General features: G+C 41.2%; 3 protein-coding genes across 3 annotated transcripts; 1 reads left to right on the top strand and 2 right to left on the bottom strand.

Annotated features, from left to right (window-relative positions):
• Positions 1 to 266: 266 nt before the first annotated feature.
• Positions 267 to 2,490, bottom strand: vma21 (vacuolar ATPase assembly factor VMA21). The gene is made up of 3 exons (XM_021623181.3): positions 2,307 to 2,490; positions 1,704 to 1,813; positions 267 to 1,475 (listed from the first exon to the last, which is right to left on the bottom strand). Exons 1-3 carry the CDS (start codon positions 2,366 to 2,368, stop codon positions 1,330 to 1,332), a joined length of 318 nt encoding a protein of 105 aa, XP_021478856.1. The 5' UTR covers positions 2,369 to 2,490; the 3' UTR covers positions 267 to 1,329.
• A 2,538-nt stretch (positions 2,491 to 5,028) lies between these two features.
• Positions 5,029 to 6,104, bottom strand: mtnr1c (melatonin receptor 1C; the record flags this gene model as incomplete). Its single annotated transcript, XM_090191369.1, is given in 4 exon segments — positions 5,029 to 5,054; positions 5,423 to 5,619; positions 5,621 to 5,801; positions 5,804 to 6,104. Coding segments are annotated over 4 exon segments (705 nt in total), but the record flags the coding sequence as incomplete, so codon positions are not given.
• Positions 6,105 to 17,027: 10,923 nt separating this feature from the next.
• On the top strand, positions 17,028 to 21,456 carry zgc:113208 (uncharacterized). The gene is made up of 6 exons (XM_021623180.3): positions 17,028 to 18,004; positions 18,207 to 18,365; positions 18,446 to 18,544; positions 18,658 to 18,728; positions 20,646 to 20,776; positions 20,893 to 21,456. The coding sequence occupies exons 1-6, from the start codon at positions 17,800 to 17,802 to the stop codon at positions 21,125 to 21,127; spliced, it is 900 nt and encodes a 299-aa protein (XP_021478855.1). The 5' UTR covers positions 17,028 to 17,799; the 3' UTR covers positions 21,128 to 21,456.
• Positions 21,457 to 22,458: the final 1,002 nt, after the last annotated feature.

Raw genomic sequence — 22,458 nt, 5'->3', positions numbered from 1 at the left:
TTGTGTTGTTCGTGTAAGTGCAGTATGTCTACCAAGTACTATTTATTATATGTTCATTACATTGATCTGACATCTTACATAAATTCAGCCTGACTTAAATCTGAGGTTTAATGCTAGTTGTGCCTTTTTGTAGGATGCATAGTTTTTCTTTGAGGGAATGGTTAGATTTCTAAATCATTGGGCATTTAAGCAGAGCATTACAAAGTTACTAGGCCAATCAGTGGCCTTGGTTTCCATATTTCCTCCATCAGAAGCCAGACATGTTCTCAAGGTTTCCATGATTGTCTTTAATTTCCATGTTTTTAAACTCTTGGTTTGCTGCCTGTCATTAAGTCAAGACCTTCATTCTTTCTTGTTTTTCCAGTAAGTATTTGCTGTGTGAATTGAAAACATTTTTGTTATAATTCTTGAACCACAAATCAGAGATGAATGCTTTATTGAACAACCCGTTGTTTTCCCCCAATGACTATTCAATTTCATCCAATTGTCAAACCCTGACAGCACACGTTCATGGTGTCAGTTTGAATGTATTTTTTGTTGAGACAAGCTTACAGAAAGAGACCCAGGGTGGAGGTCTCTGCAAGCATGATCAATAAAAACGCCATCATGGGTATTTCACGTATCATTATGAATTCTATCAAATTGGGTGAAAACAAACATTGTCACATGTTGTATTCTGTCAAAAAGAGCCTTGGGAGTTCAACAAACTAGAATGTGCATATCACATTTGAAGGAATCAGTGAGAAAAAAAAAATGCATTCTAAAGTTTTAAAAAAAACAGATGAAGTGAAGATAGATTTGTGGTATATGACATTAAGACTTATCATCAGCCATCTATTTTATCCATTATTTTTTATTTTGATACAATCTAACCTCCGATGATGCGAAGCCACAGGTGTTCATATTAGGTTGATACCTACAGATGTTTATCAAGTATTTAGATTCAAAACAATGACTGAATGATGATTGATTACCTTAATGGCATACGGCAATACACCAAAATATAATCCTCTTCCCTTCCCTAAGAAAACCTATCCCCAAAGCCCTGTTACCAGGTTAGATTTAATAGGGCCCCATGTCTTAAAAATAGTTGTCCCTAATTTTTTAACTGCTGAAACTGGACAAACTCATTGAGCAATTGCTGCATATTCTTATGCCTGAACACCACATTGCATACTTTCGTGCCTCTCCAAGCATATAAATCCTGAACATCAACCATCCACTATTGCACTGCATCAGTGGGCTCTAGGCTGTAGCCTCACTGTCTTCTCTGTGTGTGGTGGTAGTGATGTGGTCACCCTCTTCTGGTCCACACACAGCCTGATCCTCCTAGTCCTGCTTTCCTTCTCTTGTCTGATGTGAGCCGGTGCCCTCATTCCATGCAACATACACAAAGAGGGCCAAGACCACATGGACAGCTATCACTGCCACGATGGCAGCATAGAAATAACTGTCATTGCTGGAATACCCAGAAGCTGAGGAAGCAAGAGAGAAAAACATGTTTCTTGTATATGACATTAAAACAATATAGGCTTATGGAAAAGCCATCATGATGGCAGAAATGGATGTCTTTAGTAAATGACACCAAAAACAGACATTTTACATAAAATATTCCACTAAACAAAAACAATGTGGCTCCTGCTGTGCATAATTACATTTTTGGTGGGCAAGCGGTGGGCTACACCCTTAGCTATCAAATTTACCTTCAAAAATATATGATTTTGATGTAAAATATAATCCTATTGGCAGGGTTATCATCATGACCGTGAAAAACAGCAATGTCTTCAGTACAGACACCAATGATCCATCATTCCTGAAAGAGAATGAAACAAAGAAAACACCTTTTGTTTTAATTTAGATGATTTGGTGACCACATTTCACAAATCTAACACTTTACTTGTTAGATTCATAAACTGTTTCTTATACAAGGAAACAAAACGGAAATGTATAAGCAAAAAATGTAACTGTGTCAAGTATAATTGCATCATATGCATAACCCCATTATTAATGTGCATGTATGACTGTAGAGTAATTTAGCTAGTTGGTTAACCCTGGACAGAGAGCACAGTTAGCTATATTTCTTGTCTAGTGATGACTTTGTAGGTGGTCAAATACTATATGCCCATGGTGAGGTACAGTAGCTAACAACATTGCATGTAACCTTGCAGCTACATGCAAGTATATATAGTATTGCCTAAATCAAGTTCACAAGCTGGGCTAGCAAGATATCTAGCTAGCTAGCAATCCATCCCGTTAGCTAGCAAGGCTCCAGTTTCACAACCTTTTGCCTATCCGTAATAACTTACCCTCTGAAATCTGGAACAGGACCTGGCATTGAGTTCAAAGATTGCTTATTATAGTTATCCATTTTTGGTTTAACTGAATGACACAGGCAATATTTTCTAGAAAAGATTACTATGTCGATGGCTCTTGCAGTGTGGCGATGAAAACATAAGACTTCCTGGTAACATCACATGACGTATACATTTTAAAGGAACACGGTATACAGTTGACCAAGTCGAAGGTGCAGACGTTTTTATTTATTTAACTAGGCAAGTCAGTTAAGAACAAATTCTTATTTATAATGACGGCCTACCCCGGCCAAAATCTAACCCAGACGACACTGGGCCAATTGTGCGCCACCCTATGGGACTCCCAATCACAGCCGGTTGTAATACAGCCTGGAATCAAACCAGGATCTGTAGTGACACCTCAAGCACTGAGATGCAGTGCCTTAGACCACTGCACCACTCGGGAGCCCATGACATGGTATATATTTTTATTTGTGCAGTGTCAATCAGTGTTCTTTGTACCATGTCTATGTTTTTAACAGGAGCATTTTATTCACCACTGTTGTTACTGATGAGGATATTTTTTTTACTATCTCTACAGATGTACTCACTTATTGTGGCTACTTCGCGTGATGTATTGTTTTCTCTACCTTCTTGCCTTTTTGCTGTTGTCTGTGCCGAATAATGTTTGTACCATGTTTTGTGCTGCTACCATTGCTGTGTTGATATGTGTTGCTGCCATGCTATGTTGTTGTCTTAGGTCTCTCTTTATGTAGTGTTGTGGTGTCTCTCTTGTCGTGATGTGTGTTTTGTTCTATATTTTTATTTTTAATACCAGTCCCCCTCGCAGTAGGCCTTTTGGTAGGCTGTCTTGGTAAATAAGAATGTGTTCTTCATTAACTGACTTGCCTAATTAAATAAAGGTAAAAAAAAAAAAAAAAACATGACCTGATGCTTAAAATGTCACTTCATAGCCATTCTCCCAGAGAAATACATATTCGTGAAATTGTATACAGTAATACTAATTTTAAGACATGAAAAGCATGCTGATCAATGGAAATATGAGTCTATGTAATTGCATTATCTTACCACTAGAGGGTAACATACTATTAGAATCGGCACTAAACTAACGTGACAGACTACGAGGCCAACCTGTTTTACTCTAGTTTTACCAATGGGCGGATTCGATTATTCTGGGTGCCGGGCACCGGTCTATGGCCTGTGACGTGAATGGGCAAAAGTGGTAAGGGAGGAGCGCCCTTCTCAAATCGAACAGTAATCTGCGTCGCTCCGTCATGTTGTCAACAAGCCAGCATCGTACAGAAACCTATATTTAATATAAATATGTATATATATATTCTCTTCAAAACAGCACCCACTGTTAGTCATCTAGTGTATATAACTGGTTTTCCCTACCAAACTGCAATCTGTAATTTCACATCCGTTTATAAAAAGTCACACATCTCAACCACTTTGCATGCCCCTCAAACCTCAAACTTTTTTAAATGTTTGGGTAATGTCACTAATCACCATGATTCTTTCTCACTATTGTGCAGTACAGTCTTCACTGTATTTTTTTAAATATATTTTTAACTGAGTAGTAAGGTAAAGGATCCTCAATCCATCAATATGTGTTGCATTTCTACCAATGTTGGTTGACCAGCGCAAGAATCTCTTCATATATGATTGGCCTTGTATAGGAAGTGATTTATATTTTGCTCTTATCATATATTTTAGACTCAGAGGTACTGTATGCAATTACAATAAGGTTTGGTTGCTTTCAATTGCCTTGGCAAAAAAAAACAGGTGCACCCAGGTCACCATGCAGTTTGACTATTAGAATAAGTACATGACTTGCACTGACTGAGGCAGCAGAACACATGTCTGAAATAAATCAACTTACATCCTTACAGCGAGTGCCCTTTGCCAAAGTATGGAGAGTGAAGTGATTACACAGCCCATAAAGCCTCGTATATTGATCAACCAGGTACCCAATGAAAAGAAAAACTATTCTTGAAGGGACAAACCATCCAAAGGCAGGCCGGACTTCCAAATCTGGGGCCCACGGTCACCTACCTACATTTTGGGGGGTAGGGAATACTGCTAGCTTGCTGCAATTCTACACATTTTGCCATGGAGTAGATATTTTTTTTCTTCAGTTTTATAGCTGAAGGGAGGATGGTAAATGTGATCAGCATAACATACCAATACCAATTGACATACCTTCGTATGCCTCCGTCTGTATACCTGTAGACAGAAAGTGAGCAGTTCAGTCATTTGCACCCAATGCAGCTAGCCTTCAATATAGTCTTATAGCCTACAGTACATATTCTTACATCTTTGTTGATTGATATCCATTGAATTGTGTACATTTCCTATTTTAGAAAGAATTGCACAAATATGAAAAGATACATGGTACTGTATCATAAAATAATATAAATTAAGATCATACAAGGGACAAACCTTAACTAAACATTTTAAAGATCTCCTCAATTTAAGGTAAGTGCCTGCACCTGCTGTCCTTTCAAATCAAAATGTTTCAGTTAGGCAGTTAGGTTCCTGCAAAAAACAAAAAAAAACACTAACTAAGGAGGTTCCTCGATGAACCCCCAAAAAAGGGAATAACCTTTTGGGGGCCATTTTCAGTGCCAGAAAAGTACTCGGTGCATGTTGAATGTTTAGCAGGACAGGAACATGGTCCAATTTACGCACTTATCAATAGAACACGTGGACATCCCTACTCCCTCTGATCTGGCAGACTCACTAGACACAAATGCATCGTATGTAAATTATGAGTTTTGGAGTGTACCTCTGGCTATCTGTACATTTTAAAAACAAGAAAAGCTGCTTTGCTTAATATAAGGAATTTTAAATTATTTCTACTTTTACATTTTATACTTAAGTATATTTTAGAAATTACATTTACTTTTGATACTTAAGTATATTTAGAACCAAATACTTAAACTTTTACTCAAGTAGTATTTTACTGGGTGACTTTCACTTTTACCTGAGTAACTTTCTATTAAAACAAATCTATACTTTTACTCAAGTATGACAATTGGGTACTTTTCCCACCACTGTACACAAGTTAAATGTTTTTGTTTTTTTTGACACTACATGTGACTGTTTACTTGTTCTTATAAATCCCTCAGTCCCACACCTGGAGCCTTCCACAAAAACTGTTAGAGCGGTGCACAGCCACAGGAAGATGCGCTGGTATTCCTTACGAAAGTTCTGATTGAGTAGCCCGTAGATGACAGCATTGGGACACCCTTCCGGGTCAGTGGCCACTGCCAGGCCAATAAAGCTGAGTGGTCCCCAGCACACAATAGGAACACAACATAGTCAAGAAGTTGTGAAGGTCGCTGGGCTTTAGTTTCTGCTTGTCATTTGGTTTCACCCTTTGTTTCACCTGGATGACTAACACCCAGATCCTCAGGTAGCAGTAACAGACCACCGAGAGGGGCACCAGGAAGTGGATGAGCACCACAGAGATGGTGTAGTAGGAGCTGCAGTCTGGGCGAAGGTGCAGGAGTAGATGCATGGGTCGTACTGCAGTGAGCCCACAAAGACGTTGTGCACCGTGACCATGGCAGTGAGCAGCCAGGTGATGCCCAGGTAGCAGCAGGTGTTCCTGGTGCTGAACAGGCGGTTATAGTGCAGGCTGTGACAAATGTAGCAGTAGCGGTTGATGGCAATGACCATGATGTTGAAGATGGAGCCAATGACACTGAGGCCCATGATTAAGCCTCTGAGCTGGCAGTGCACGTCCCCAACTGTCCAGTCATTGTGGAAATGGCCAGGAGAGCCATGAGGTTAGGCCATCACCTTGTCTGCCACCAACAGACTCACCAAAGACATTCCCTACAAGAGACAATACAATCATTTTAGTAGTCAAACTTACTGAATACAAAACATGCTTCCATATTAAATACACTATATATACACACACACAATGTATGTGGACACCTCTTCAAATTAGTGGATTTGGCCATTTCAGCCACACCCATTGCTGACAGGTGTATAAAATCGAGTACACAGCCATGCAATCAAACAAACATTAACAGTAGAATGAAAGTCACTGAGCTCTTCAGTAAGGCCAACGTGGCACCATCATAGGATGAAACCTTTCCAACAAGTCAGTTCGTCAAATTTCTGCCCTCCTGCTGGGGGGGCATTAAGGTCCATGTGCTTATTGATTGTGACCCGCGGATGCCTTGTTCATCTTGCCCGGGCAGAGACTGAAGTGTGAGTGTTACGGTTTTCTTCCTGGGAAGGAGAGGAGGACCAAAATGCAGCGTGGTTATGGTTGAACATCTTTAATAAAGATAACGTGAACAATAATCATATACAAAATAAGAAACCGTGGAAAAACCTAAACAATCCTAACTGGCGGCTCCGGACAGGCGGGAGACGCTGGCGGCTCCGGACAGGCGGGAGGCTCCGGACAGGCGGGAGGCTCCGGACAGGCGGGAGGCTCCGGACAGGCGGGAGACTCCGGACAGGCGGGAGACTCCGGCGGCTCCGGACAGGCGGGAGACTCCGGCGGCTCCGGACAGGCGGGAGACTCCGGCGGCTCCGGACAGGCGGGAGACTCCGGCGGCTCCGGACAGGCGGGAGACTCCGGCGGCTCCGGACAGGCGGGAGACTCCGGCGGCTCCGGACAGGCGGGAGACTATTAGCGCTGGAGAGGAGGGAGGCTCTGGCAGCGCTGGACAGTCGAAGCGCACTGTAGGCCTGGTGCGTGGTGCTGGCACTGGGCCGAGGACACGCACCTCAGGGCGAGTGCGGGGAGCTGCCACCGGAGGACTGATGCGTGGAGGTGGTACTGGATAGACCGGACCGTGCAGGCGCACTGGAGCTCTTGAGCACCGAGCCTGCCCAACCTTACCTGGTTGAATGCTCCCGGTCGCCCTGCCAGTGCGGCGAGGTGGAATAGCCCGCACTGGGCTGTGCAGGCGAACCGGAGACACCATGCGTAAGGCTGGTGCCATGTACACCGGCCCAAGGAGATGCACTGGAGACCAGATGCGTAGAGCCGGCTTCATGGCACCTGGCTCGATGCCCACTCTAGCCCGGCCGATACGAGGAGTTGGTATGTACCGCACCGGGCTATGCACCCGCACTGGGGACACCGTGCGCTCCACAGCATAACACGGTGCCTGCCCGGTCTCGCTAGCCCCCCGGTAAGCACAGGAAGTTGGCGCAGGTCTCATACCTGGCTTCGCCATACCCCCCCCCCCCCAAGAAATTCAGGGCTGACTCTCTGGCTTCCATCCACGCCGCCGTGCTGCCTCCTCATACCAGCGCCTCTCCAGCTCCTCTTTGGGGCGCCAATATTCTCCTGGCTGAGCCCAGGGTCCTTTACCGTCCAATTCGTCCCCCCATGTCCATTCCTCTTTGCGCAGCTCCTGCTGCCGCTGCCTGTCCCCATGCCGCTTGGTCCTGTTGTGGTGGGAGATTCTGTTACGGTTTTCTTCCTGGGAAGGAGAGGAGAACCAAAATGCAGTGTGGTTATGGTTGAACATCTTTAATAAAGATGATAACATGAACAGTAATCATATACAAAATAAGAAAATGTGGGGGGGGAAAAAACAAAACAAAAAAAACAGTCCTAACTGGTGCAAAACACAGAGACAGGAACAATCACCCACGAAATACCCAAAGAATATGGCTGCCTAAATATAGTTCCTGATCAGAGACAACGATAAACACCTGCCTCTGATTGAGAACCACTCTAGGCAACCATAGACTTACCTAGAATACTACACTGAACACAACCCCATCAATCTACAAAACCCCAGGACAAGACAAACACATAATCACCCATGTCACACCCTGGCCTAACCACAAATATAAAGAAAACATAGAATACAAAGGCCAGGGCGTGACAGTGAGCTTGTTTTTCACAGTTATTTTTACATTTTGTTCACGCCCACATGAATATTCATTCTATTTTTTTTTATTTTAAAGCATTGTAAACTTTATTTTTGGTCCAGTGGATGGTCGGTCTGTGGCCATGACTGTCTGTGAGTGGTTGCATTTCTCCACCCTTATCCCTTGACTGTTTACAGGAACAATGGTGAGGTGTTTGCTCTGTCCCTGTACTATAGATTACCCTTTAACCTTTGTAGCCTTCTGCCTGGTGTGTTTAACTTGTCTAAAGTATGATATCTTTAAAGCTATTGTTTTATTTGTATTTATTTGTATTTTTTTTTTTCTTTTCTAGTTGAGTTTATTATTTATATTGCTTTGTGTTGTCTTGTCTGTGTGTGTGTGTGTGTGTGTGTGTGTGTGTGTGTGTGAAACTTAATAAACAGAGTTAAAAATTAAAAATAAAAAAAAACTCTGCCCTCCTGAAGCTGCCTTGGTCAACTGTAAGTCCTGTTATTCTGAAGGGGAAATGTCTATGAGCAACAATGGCTCAGCCGCAAAGTGGTAGGCCACACAATCTCACAGAACGGGACCTCCAAGTGCTGAAGCGCGTAGCTCGTAAAAATCTGTCTGTCCTTGGTTGCATCCATCTGTCCTTGGTTGCAACATTCACTACAGAGTTCCAAACTGCCTCTGGAAGCAACTTCAGCACAATAACTGTTCGTCGGGGGCATCATGAAATAGGTTTCCATGGCCGAGCAGCCACACACAAGCCTCAGATCACCATGTGCAATGCCAAGCATCGGCTGAAGTGATGTAAAGCTCGTTGCCATTGGACTCTGGTGTGATAAATCATGCTTCACCATCTGGTAGTCCGATGGACGAATCTGGGTTAGGCGGATGGCAGGAGAATGTTACCTGCCCCAAATCATAGTGCCAACTGTAAAGTTTGGTGGAGGAGGAAATGGTCTGGGGTTGTTTTTCAAAGGGTCTGGCTAGGTCCCTTAGTTCCAGTGAAGGGAAATCTTAACGCTACAGCATACAATGACATTCTAGACAATTCTGTGCTTCCAACTTTGTGGCAACAGTTTGGGGAAGGCCCTTTCTTGTTTCAGCATTACAATTCCCCTGTGCACAAAGTGAGGTCCATACAGAGGTCCATACAGTTTGTTGAGATCGGTGGGGAAGAACTTGACTGACCTGCACAGAGCCCTGACTACAACCCTAACGAACACCTTTGGGATGAATTGGATTGCCGACTGCGAGCCAGGTCTAATCACCCAACATCAGTTCCCGACCACACTAATGCTTGTGGCTGAATGGAAGCAAGTCCCCGCAGCAATGTTCCAACATCTAGTGGAAAGCCTTCCCAGAAGAGTGGAGGCTATTATAGCAGCAAAGGGGGGACCAACTACATATTAATGCCCATGATTTTGGAATGAGATGTTTGATAGTGTCCACATACTTTTGGTCATGTAGTGTATGTCTGAGTGTTTCAGTGCATACTAATCTCACGGCCAGCCAGTTCCTACATACTATCCAGAGACACACGGTCCAGAGTATGTGAGCAGAGTTGAGTCATGGAGCTGCTCACATCCATGTCCTTTCTTCTCCACTAAAAACCGCTCCACGCTCACAGAATAACTACTGCTCCAAATTCGCTCCATTCATTAAAATCACAATTGAACCAACACCCATCTATTTTTGTGACTACCTGGACCTACCATTTGGGTTTGAAGTATTGACACCAAACCATATGCTTGAATGAAAGTATTTCAATAAACATTAAAATATTAATGTAAGAAGCGCTCATCATTTCATATAGGCTACATGCCATATTAAACAGCATATAAACACTTTAAAATAGGTCAGGAACTAGACAGGGAGCCTGAGAAGGAACATAAATGAACTATTTAGGATATATTATTTCAAGGCTATAACCTACAAAGAAATACAATGTGAAGCATTTGCGAGTGCCATTACGCACTCAACATTTAAACATTTAGTTGTATTAAATCATTAGTCTATCAATTGCGCGTATAGGCTGTGACTTACTTATAAATACAAAATAAATGAAATTAGGCTCAGTGCACTTGAATACATTTCTTTGAAACACCAGTTTGGCCAGAGTCTGTGGCTTCAGGCTCATGCGATGGTACCTTGAGAGAGAATATCCTCTCCATGTTTGCAGAGCCACTGGGGATACTAAACACCCGTTTGGCCACTCTTGCCAGGATGGTCAGGGATTCAGAGTATTTTTTTCCTCTATAGGTAGGCCTAAATGTTTTTAAATAACCCAATCAACAAAAAAAAAAAGCTCCTTGAAAGTTGAAATATGCCAGGCCTATTGGGCCAAAATCAAGTATGACCTGTTGTATAAACAATAGAACAAAAATGTAGGAAACTTTTAAGAGATCTGATTTTTTGTTTACAAATACTTTGCTACAATGACCATTAATTAGCTACCCACCTCATTCCTTACTTATAGCATATGCATGCATGAAGTACACAATCTTGCTTTCCGGATATGTGTCTTTTCAGATTCCACAATGATTCTTTCATTGTTTCTTTATAAAAATATTTAGTGAACTCCATGACAGTAGCTAAAGCAAGAGGCTATGAAGTGAGTGCTATGGAAGAGAAGTTGGAGAAGGGCAAGAAAGCCGATGCTCCAGCCTTTGGGAATTTTTAGCAACAAAATACAATATAATAACTTTTTTCCGAGGGGCCTTGCCTGTTTTGCATTTTATTTTGTCATTAATATGTGTCACATATCAGTTTGCAATGAGTAAGGCAGCTCCAAAATGCAGGTGTTTCATCATAGCTCAGTGCTTTCTGTGGTGGTGGGACAAGCCAGTAGAAAATACGGAACATTGTGCCATGATTTGTCTCAGTATTCTGCCACTCATGGGGACACTACGTCACCACCAAGTCTAAGGGTAGAGCTCGAAAATTCAAGCCCCTTTGGTGCTGCAATTAGAAGTACCCATCCAAGGCTCGAGGTCATTGGCCACAGATAAAATGACATCAAATCACATTATATCTACAGTAGCTTTGATTGGATTGATCATGTCAACATCATACTTTCAAAATCTTAGCTAGCAGTCATCATGAATCAAGTCAACAATCTATTGGGAAACCCTTTTTAATCCTTGTCAAATGAAAATAGTAATTATAGATAAAGAGTATTGGTGCTCATCGGCTATTGGACATAAACATTACAAAACAAGTTGGAAATCGCAAATTCAACAATAAGTGGTTTGGAAGGAATCAGTGGCTAACAAACAGAACATGTCATGTTAATAAATCTAACTTCTCATCGACAAGCCTGGAGTGATACTGGATCCAAATATTTGTATATAATCTTCACTCAAGAGGGTATCTTGTGATAAAATGTATGGGCAAATACAGTCTTTCATCCTCATGCAATACAATTATCTTATTGATGCTAAGTTGCAGCATGTAAATGTGTTTTAATCGCATACGAACATTAGTAGTGGCAACATCTATCACATCCATCTTGAAAATGTGAGATACTAAGCAAACAAAGAATGAGTTCTCTATCCAGGCTGCAGATAGTGATGAGATGATATACAATATGAAATAGATCAAATGCTAAAATGAACATTCTCCAAGGCAGGAATCCATTGAGATGTTAAGTCATGGGGACTAGTTCTGAAGGGTCCGCTGCTATGTTCTGGAACTTTCCATTTTTTTTAAACCTTTATTTAACTAGGCAAGTCAGTTAAGAACAAATTCTTCTTTTCAATGACAGCCTAGGAACAGTGGGTTAACAGCCTGTTCAGGGGCAGAACAACAGCTCAGGGGTTTGAACTTGCAACCTTCTGGTTACTAGTCCAACACTCTAACCACTAGGCTACCGTGCAGAACTTGTTTTCTGGGGCCACGGAATACATTGCACTGGGAGTGGGAACATGATGGGCGGTAGTGCAGGTATAGTATAGGGGCCAACAAGCTGGAGAAACTGGCCAAATCTGGAAAAGGCAGATTAAGCTTTTGATAGGATGCCCTGGTCCAGGGATAGCCACATAACATTCAAGATACACTACATGACCAAATGTATATGGACATCTGCGTGTTGAACATCATGGGAATTAATATCGAGTTGGTCCCCCCTTTGATGCTATAACAGCCTCCACTCTTCTGTGAAGAAGGCGTTCCACTATATGATGGAACATTGCTGCAGGGACTTGCTTCCATTCAGCCACAAGAGCATTAGTGAGGTCGGGCACTGATGTTGGGCGATTATGACTGGCTCGCAGTCGCCGTTCCAATTCATTCCAAAGATGTTCGATGGGTTGAGGTCCGTACAGACAAACCATTTCTGTAGGGACCTTGCTTTGTGCACGGGGGCATTGTCATGCTTAAACAGGAAAGGGCCTTCCCCAAACTGTTGCTACAAAGTTGGAAGCACATAATCATGAAAAACAGCCCCGGACCGTTATTCCTTCTCAACCAAACTTTACAGTTGGCGATATGCATTGGGGCAGGTAGCGTTCACCTGGCATCAGCTAAACTCAGATTCGTCCATCGGACTGCCAGATGGTGAAGCGTGATTCATCCAGTGGAGGTCAGTGACGTTTAAGATGGAGGACAATTTTTTTTCTATTACAGCATATTGGATGATATTGGATGACTCATTCATATTCCATTCACCCAGTTCAATGTAACAGCGAGAGGTTTAGGCTACTACATGATACAAAAATGTTCCATATACCCATCATGAGGTTGCTACAACCTAGCCTATGAATGAAAGTTTACAAAGTAGGTGCACACAGGTCGAGAGAAACATTTGAGGTGAAAGACAGTGACACATGGACAGACAGTGACACATTAAATAGTTGCAAACAAGAGTTTCTATTGAACAAATTCAGGTATGTTTATTCCTGTTTTGTTCCGTTTGCTTCCGTTTAAGAAATGCTTTTCAACAGAATCGGCAGAATGAATACACCCTGATCACGCGTAAACAAAGTTCACTTTTCTTGCAGACATATTGCATTCCTTCTCTCCTCCTCTCACCTTGTCCCTTCACTTGTGGACTTCAATGCACAACACATCAGCTGTATGTGACCTGGCGAAAAAAACTTTCCAAGCCAAACCATATCATAACCACTACACACAGCCTTTCATCGTTTGTCACCATATTAGCTAAAGTAACGTCATAGTCAACATACATATAACTAACTCGTTAGTAAACTCACTAGAATCATGCAGTTTAGCTCTAACATCGGCAGGCCCCGGTGGCAATAAATGAGTAAAACCAAAAGCTTACCTGTTGTGTTGGATAGTCATAGCCAGCTAGCTAACATAGCATCCCTCTATTTGAGCAGGGTGTTTGAGTAGGCTAAACTAGCTAGCTGCATTTGCTAGCTAAGTAAGTGAAACTGAAAGCAAAAAAATAAAACAAATAAAAAATAAATAAACTTTCTTCTCTTTCATTTTGGAAGAAATTACTTTTTTCAAAATGGTTAATCTAGTGCCCTGACATACATGGCTTTGAGGTGGGCCTCCATACCCATAAGTTACCACTCTTTGTGGATGACTTTTTCTTATTTTTTTATTTTTTATTTTTTATTTTTACCCCTTTTTCTCCCCAATTTCGTGGTATCCAATTGTTGTAGTAGCTACTATCTTGTCTCATCGCTACAACTCCCGTACGGGCTCGGGAGAGACGAAGGTTGAATGTCATGCGTCCTCCGATACACAACCCAACCAGCCGCACTGCTTCTTAACACAGCGCACATCCAACCCGGAAGCCAGCCGCACCAATGTGTCGGAGGCTACACCGTGCACCCGGCCCGCCACAGGAGTCGCTGGTGCGCGATGAGACAAGGACATCCCTACCGACCAAGCCCTCCCTAACCCGGACGACGCTAGGCCAATTGTGCGTCGCCCCACGGACCTAACCCGGACTCCCTCTCTCACTTGCAGATCCTTCTACAGTGTTATAGTTCTTTCTCTGGATATAAGGTCAATTTTGATAAAAATCGAAATCTTACTGTTGTCTGTCTTTGACCACCATACCATCAAGCATTAGTTTCCTTTTAGATGGTCGCCTATGGGCTTCACATATTTGGGCATAATGGTGGATGGTAACATGAAGAACCTTTATAAACTCAATCTGGCCAGCTGGTTGCAAAAGGTGGAGGGTGACCTGTGTAAATGGATGGACTTGCCTCTCACTCTACTGGGTATAATCAATGCAATTAAAATGAATGTCCTGCCCAGATTTCTATATCTGTTTCAATCTTTCCCCATCCCTGTTCCTGCAGCATTCTTTTCCTCTCTCGACAAGCAGACCATAAGGTTTGACAATGGTCCCTCTCCCTCATGGTTGAACATTGAAAAGTTTGAGGTAAATGATGACACTGGGGCAGAATTGTTTTGCAAATGGGACAGGAAATCTATAAAACCCATCACAGACAACCCTTTAATCATACATTCTGTCCTGGCATGGTGCAAACTGCCTGAGCTGTTCAGACGAGGGGGATTCCTTTCCCCTAAAACCCCTTTATGGAACAATAGATTGATCCCTATGTTTTTGCAGAATAGTAACTTTAGACCATGGTCTGATAAGGGTACCACTCTTCTGGAACATTGTTATGAGGAGGGAGTTCTTATGTCTTTTGATCAGCTGAAACAGAAATACCACTTGCCTAACAGGGACTTCTTTAGCTACCTACAACTGCAAATCTGTATTAGGGTGACTCTCAAGGGACAATGGAACCTACCTAAGATGTCACCTATTGAGCAACTATGCCACGCAGACCAACCACTGTTCAATACCATTTCCCGTGTTTACGATGCTCTTATGTCAGGACTAAGACTGCCTGAGCTAGATAAACCACGATTTAGATGGGGAAAAAGATCTGGGTATTAATCTTGATGAGGGTCTATGTAGTGACCTATGCAGGGATGGTGTTACATCCACATTGAACTCCAGATACAGACTGATCCAGTTTAATTTCCTCCATCAGCTCTATATCACCCCATCTAGACTGCACAAGTTCAACCCTGATATCTCCTCCCTATGTTTAAGATGTGGCTCAGATGAAGGAACATTGCTCCATTCCACTTGGCAGTGTTCAAAACTACACAGTTTCTGGCAGGGGGTATGCGATACCATATCCTCAATTCACGGGGTTGCATTCCCTTTAGACCCGGAGGTCTGTCTACTGGGTAACTTTACCAAACTCCAATCTTAGGCAAAGCCATACTATAAAGCTAACAGAAATATTGCTAGCGATTGCCAAGAAATGTATGGCCTTGAAATGGAAATCGGATTCCCCCCTGCCAGTTGCAATGTGGCTATCGGAAGTTAATAGTTGTATCCCACTGGAGAAAATCACTTACTGCTTGAGGAATAAGTTTGAGACATTTTACAGAATTTGGCAACCTTTTCACTATATGGAGAATCTCCCCTCACATCATATTGATTGAATCTCTATATAATCCTAACATAATGTTTCACAGGTAATGTATAATATGTAGTTTACGGCAGGTGACCATCTGATCCAATGTCTCATTATTAATATTTTATTCTTTATTATGACTTATTTACTGTATGTTTGTATATATAATTATTATTATTCGTTTTCTAAATTTACGCTTGTCTGTTACTGTCACTTTGTCATATTGTTGTCTAATATCTTTTCACTTTTGTTATGAATGTTCTTAATCGGAAAATGCAAAAATAAAATATTCAAAATAAAAATTGTTCAACTATTGCCTTTCTGTCTCTTTGAGGAAAGTACTTCCCAGCTTTTATGCACTGTAGTGCTAGCTAGCTGTAGCATATGCTTTCAATACTAGATTAATTCTCTGATCCTTTAATTGGGTGGACAGTTCATTTCTCAGAACAAGAACAAACTGACGAGTTTCAGAAGAAAGTTCTTTGTTTCTGGCCATTTTGAGCCTGTAATCTAACCCACAAATGCTGATGCTCCAGATACTTAACTAGTCTAAAGAAAGCCAGTTTAATTACTTCTTTTATCAGACAACAGTTTTCAGCTGTGCTAGCATAATTGCAAAAGTGTTTTCTAATGATAAATTAACCTTTTAAAATTATAAACTTGGATTAGCTAACACAACGTGCCATTGGAACACAGGAGTGATGGTTGCTGATAATGGGCCTCTGTAAGCTTATGTAGATATTCCATTAAAAATCTGCAATTTCCAGCTACAATAGTCATTTACAACATACACAATGTCTACACTGTATTTCTGATCAATTTGATGTTATTTTAATGGACAAAAATGTGCTTTTCTTTCAAAAACAAGGACATTTCTAAGTGACCCCAAACTCTTGAACGGCAGTGTTTATATTATGACACTGTCTTTTTCTCTGAAAATCATTGTAACGTGGTTAACCTCAAAAATCTAAATGAAAATTATTCAAATCTAACAGTTAAAATTCAATCAGAGAGCGCCCTTAGATCAGGGGAAAAGGCTGCACCTGACCGTTGCACTTGAATCATTCCCATGGTGAATGGCTATGCCCGCTATAATATGAAACCACACACAATTCTAGAGACTTTGATATGACTGGCCCAATTTATATGGTGAAAACAATGTGTGGGGAGGTAGAGGCACAGAAACTCACATCAATACCTTTGTCAGATAACACTGTGAAATTAAGAATGTATGATATAGCTAGCAATCAAGAGGAAAGTCTGACTGAACGACTCAAAAACTCCCCACCTTATGCTCTCCAAATGGACGTATTTCTGTCTGTAATATAAAGCCCTTTTGTGGGGGAAAACTCATTTTGATTGACTGGGCCTGACACCCCAGTGAGTGGGCCTGGCTGCTAAGTGGGTGGGCCTATGCCCTCCAAGGCCCACCCATGGATGCACCTCTGCCCAGTCATGTGAAATCTATAGATTTGGACCTAATTTATTTATTTCAATTAACTGATTTCCTTCTATGAACCGTAACTTAGTAAAAATCTTTGAAATTGTTGTACGTTGCGATTATATTTTTGTTCAGTATATTTAAGTATGCATTAAGGTGTCTTTAATAGAATACACATGGCAAAAACCAATGTAGACATTAATAAATGCATTTCTATAGATTCCAAAATATTTTTTACAATGATGGGGGTGCAAAGATGGAGTCATGGTGGTTTCAAAACAACACCAACTGTCAGTTTTCTAAGATATATATAAGTAATTGGTTGGAACCAAAAAATATAAAAACATTTTCCTTAAAGCATCATTTTGAAAACTATTAATGTTACTGTCCCCACTACAACAACAAAAATATGTAAATAAACATAATTTTTGTCCTTGAAACATTCTAGAATTCCATTCATTCCAATGGAAGACTACTTTTCTGAGGAATGCCAATTTGGCGCCTTCAAAGCCTCTCCATGGCCAAAGCATAGCATCCGCAATCCAGGGTTAATATGTCATTGAGTGGAACGCGTCATCTGACTACGGAGCCTTGGTCGGGGTGCGCTGGCTTGTAAAGCAGGCGCACCCGTAGGATTACATAAACAGTGAGAAGCGCAGTTACTTAACACGATTTTTTCCCCATTCATTCATACTGAGGATACAGTTGAGTCCCACCTTCTTCACAACAAAACCATTGTAGCTTGGGTTGTGCAACTCCGATGCTTGGTCGTTTTCGATTTATTTCATTTGAACGTTGTCTAGGGCCTACAGGAAGGCACATAACGAGACGAAACATGGAGAAAAGCAGCGGGACAACTTCTACAAAAAGAAAAGCTTCCTCATCTGAGACAAGTCTTCCAGACTGCAAAAATATGAAATCGAAGGATAGTGGCAAGACTAGCGCAAATAAAGCTCTGAACAAGAGTAAGTCACGGTTTTGAGTAGGTAGAACGTGGCTGCATAGAAAATGGCCGTGCTCTAGAGCATCAAAACGACTATCAACAAATCACTTTTCATCATAAATAACGACTCATTATTAGTCAGTCACAATTTAACCACGATACATTGCGGATTTGATCCTCTTGTACACGGCCAATGGTAAAAAAATAATGTTACTTTCCCACAGAAAAGTCTAAAATAGAGAAGGACTCGTCGAGCAAGAAAAAACACACATTCTTGGGTAGCTCAGAAGTTTCTCTAAGTTCTAAAGATGCAAGCCAGAAGATGATCCGGGATGGATGCCAAGAGGTTTCAAAGAATGACAAAGGACAACTTGTTTTTAAAGGTATGCCTACATATGCAACTCTGTTTTAACACACGGACATTCATTTCACAGAAGGCTCATTGACAAGTAATTTTTCTTAGACTTCCCACAGTTCCAACCTAACATGTCACCAAAAGAAGTACTTCAAGCTGGCAGCTTTGGTGGTACCTACTTCAGACCAATATACTCAAGTGTCACAAGTGAGTAGCCTATCCCACACACATCTATAATCATTACTTTGGATGTTATGACGTAATTACTAATGTAGGTTAAGCACTTTACTAATCACACTTTTTTGTTTCTTTCATCATAGAACACAATTGCAAAGATGAATGGAATGAGCTCCCTGAGGATTGGCTGAAAGGTTTGAACATTCCCACACAGGTGATTATACGAAACCAAACCTACTCTACACACTGACTGTGTTTAGGCCTACCAAACTAAATGATAATGATAAAACACCTATGAACACATTCATTGTAATAGAGACACCCAAACAAGACTGAACAATTCAAGCTGATTGGTATAATGCAAAAATAAAGCATTATAAGACTTGCCATAAGCATGCCCACCAATGTTGTTATGATCTCATAATGATCCTGATGAAGTTAGACATTTTGAGTCATTTGGAAATTTGCTGAAATATATGCACCAATATTTTCCTTGCCAAAAAAACAAACAGATACCGATATCCGATATTTAACATTTTAGCTGCCTTTTTAAGCATTCTAGTACAGTTAAATAGTTAACACACACACATGGACGCAGCGCTCTAAGGCACTGCATCTCAGTGCAGGAGGCTTCACTACAGTCCCTGGTTTGAATCCAGGCTGTATCACATCCAGCCATGATTGGGAGTCCCATTGGGCGGCGCACAATTGGCCCAGCGTCGTCCGTGGTAGGCCATCATTGTAAATAAGAATTCTTAACTGACTTGCCTAGTTAAATAAGGGTTTGCACACTGACCAAAAAGTTATTTTGTTGGCATTTACCAGTAAAACATAATCGAAACCTATTTCTTTCACTTACTTGCTGTGCTGTTTCGTTCTTTATTTATTCAGTCGTTTCATTCTGAACCAGTATTTCTATGGAACGCCGTTTGGGCCTTTGTGTGTCAAAAAGATACAAGTCAAATAACACTATTTGACTAATCAGGACCTGAATATGACTGCACGTCACATAATTTAACGTGTTCATACATTTTTGACGTAGTTATTACACATTGATTACACTATCACTCATATTTCATATGTCACAACAATTCATCGATACGTATGCTATGATGCTGGTGAAGTTGTCTTGCGCACCTACAGTGCTGGTCATTAACAAAAAAGCTAGCTAGCTCATGAATGCAAGCAATGTTCTTCCCCAAAAACATAGCAAAACAACAATCTGTTTCAGTAGCTATAGTTAGCTGGCTAACTATATAGCTAGCTGTCATCATCTAAAATAACCCTAATTTATAAGACAGTTCTTATTTGATTAATGGTGGTCGGACCCATCTATGTGAAGCTAGCCACAATAAGGATTAGCCACAATAGTGGACTTTGCATCACTGTCAATGACATACTTTTATTTTGAAGGCTAACTGGAATAGATCATGCTAAACGAGGTTGGAATGTTATATAAAATCCAAAATAGTTTGAAATCACACTGGATGTATTATACTTTAGAATTGCATTGAGGGCATACTTATTTCACTGTACAGCCTTCCCTATGGATTGTGGATGAATGACATGGGGTATCAGTCTACTCCGTGACACCCAGAAAACATTAGCGTATTACTGTGTAACTCCGGTAGGTCAAAATCTGAAAAATAGTGCACTTGGTAGTGTGTCCCGGTGCTCGACCAGTCGCGAAAAATCCAACATCACCCACGACAGAGAACGGTTGATTGTCAAGGGCAATGAATTCCATTATCTTGGCTTTAATGGATTTCACCTTTGAGTTGTCTCGCTGAAATGTTCTTACTCTTTCAAATGACTGCCCGACTTGTTGACTGCTCGATCCACACAGCAGACATTGTGGGCTAGGTTAGGAATGCTGTGTTGTGAATAATTTTACGTGGCATCATTACGCCATGTACCTACGTTATATAGGCATGCACGTCAGCTTTGACATCGGTTTTCCACATCGGCATTAAACTAGACATCGGGCCGATACCAATGTTGGCATTTTTAGCTAATATCGTCCGATTCTGATATGTCCACCGATATATTGTGCATCCCTACTAATAAGACATTACAAAGCCAGGCTCACACTGCTTATAATAAATAATGCATTATGTGTTTCCCCATACAGGTGGCCTCATCAACATACAGAGAAAGTGTAAACACATACAAAGTGAAGTGTGGAGGCAGTCTAGAAATGTGGGAAAGCAGTGGATGGATTGTAACCCAGGATCCCTATGGGTGGTTTCAGTGGTACTGCAGGTATTTGCAGAATATATACAGTACATTCAGACTGGGTATAACAAGGCTCCTTTCTAGTCTCTTACATTAGTGTCTTCTTCCTCAGAATCTTACTCTGAAATGTAAATTCCCTACAGGTTTTACCATGGTCGGCGTACTAAGGATGATGAGCGTCAGATCGGGCGATGGTCAAAGTGTGCTGGGGTAAAAGGCCGGTGGAGAAATAATCTGATAACCAAAGTAGTCCGGTCAGGCTGTGGCTTTGACAACCCAACAATCTCTCCTGTGGTCAGACAGACATTACAGCACTGGGGGTACCGACTGACCAAGGAGGACTACAAGGAGGGTGCCAAGAGGGTTAAGCCAAAATAACCGTGTATTCATTATACTGGTACAGTAGGGAGGCTGGTGGGTGGAGCTATAGGACGGGCTCATTGTAATGGCTGGAAGGAATTTAAATGGAACATTAACAAACAGATCAAACATAAGGAAACAACATTTGATTCCATTCCATTTATTTAATTACAGCCATAACAATGATCCCATCCTCCTATAGCTCCTTCCACCAGTCTACACTGGGGTACAGAAATAAGTGCATGAGTTTGACTGTTTTATTTGCAAACGTGTGTTTGTGGTATTTTTGATACTGTAAATGCAATGTTTAACTTTAATTTGACTTTAAAAAGAGATACCTAACTCCCTTTCTTGGAGCTTCTGTCTAATTGTTATTCTCATGCGTCTTTCACCTCTTATGAAGTGGGTATTGTGCGCTGCAAAAAGAATATGAGCTCACCAGCTTGTAGTCCTAAAACCCAGAAATGAGTTACCTCTGGTTTGTTCAGCCATCTCTAAGGGAAGAAAGTATAGGGTTTTGGAATAAAAGCTAAAATATAAGGTCTGAGGATAACTGACTGAGCATGCTTTTGCGGCACAGTCGATAGCGCGCCGGGCTCAAAGGTCGAGGGTTCAAGACCTGCTCCCTGCTGTTTCATTACATTGGCGATGTTATACATTTTGTTCTGTGATATAATAGCAGTTATGTAAAAAGTACATTTGATTTGAGTTAACATACAAATCCTTTATGAATTATGCAGTGATTTTTAGCATGAAAATCTTGGTGGGGCAAACAATTTATAAAAATGTTTTAATGCATGCCAGCATAGCCACTACACAACATTAAACAATGCATTCATTGCACTATAACGGTGACAAACAGTGCCCACAAACTGGTAGGGCCTACTTTAAGCTGTCTCAACAACAGTCCCAACACCTTACCACTGCTACACCTGGGCCCTGTTTCAGAAAGCAGGTTTAAACCTGAACTCTGGGTTGACTAATTCTGAGCTCTCAAACTCTGCGTTTTTGGTTTCAGAACAGGTGATAACAATTAGTTAAATCAACTGAATTAAGTTAACCCAGCATGTGCATGAGGAGATTAAAAGCCCTCATCAATGGAACGCAGATAACATGATTAATCATGGCAACAGGAGATAAAAGGGCTCGAACCTCCTACTTCTCCCTAGTGGAGTTAGAAATATTAATGAATGTGTATGCAGAATATGAGTATACACTACCATTAAGTTTAGGGTCACTTAGAAATGTCCTTGTTTTTGAGAGATAAGGAAAAAAATTGTCCAAATTGATCAGAAATAGTATAGACATTGTTAATGTTGTAAATGACTATTGTAGCTGGAAATGGCAGA

Source organism: Oncorhynchus mykiss, chromosome 12 (genome assembly GCF_057628025.1).
Source record: "Oncorhynchus mykiss isolate SJ-2025 chromosome 12, ASM5762802v1, whole genome shotgun sequence".
Classification (NCBI taxonomy): Eukaryota; Metazoa; Chordata; class Actinopteri; order Salmoniformes; family Salmonidae; genus Oncorhynchus; species Oncorhynchus mykiss.
Note: the sequence above shows the minus strand (reverse complement) of the source record. Positions and strands in the feature narration are given on the sequence as shown.

Bases quoted from the DNA above. Each gene is read 5' to 3' on its own strand.
- zgc:113208 (XM_021623180.3), top strand. From the start codon at position 17,800: ATGCTTGGTCGTTTTCGATTTATTTCATTTGAACGTTGTCTAGGGCCT. The intron at 18,545-18,657 runs GTGAGTAGCCTA...CTTTCATCATAG, and splicing joins AATATACTCAAGTGTCACAA to AACACAATTGCAAAGATGAA. The intron at 20,777-20,892 runs GTATTTGCAGAA...AATTCCCTACAG, and splicing joins TGGTTTCAGTGGTACTGCAG to GTTTTACCATGGTCGGCGTA.
- vma21 (XM_021623181.3), bottom strand. From the start codon at position 2,368: ATGGATAACTATAATAAGCAATCTTTGAACTCAATGCCAGGTCCTGTT. The intron at 1,814-2,306 runs GTAAGTTATTAC...ATTCTCTTTCAG, and splicing joins CCTGTTCCAGATTTCAGAGG to GAATGATGGATCATTGGTGT. The intron at 1,476-1,703 runs GTAAATTTGATA...TTGCTTCCTCAG, and splicing joins AAAATCATATATTTTTGAAG to CTTCTGGGTATTCCAGCAAT.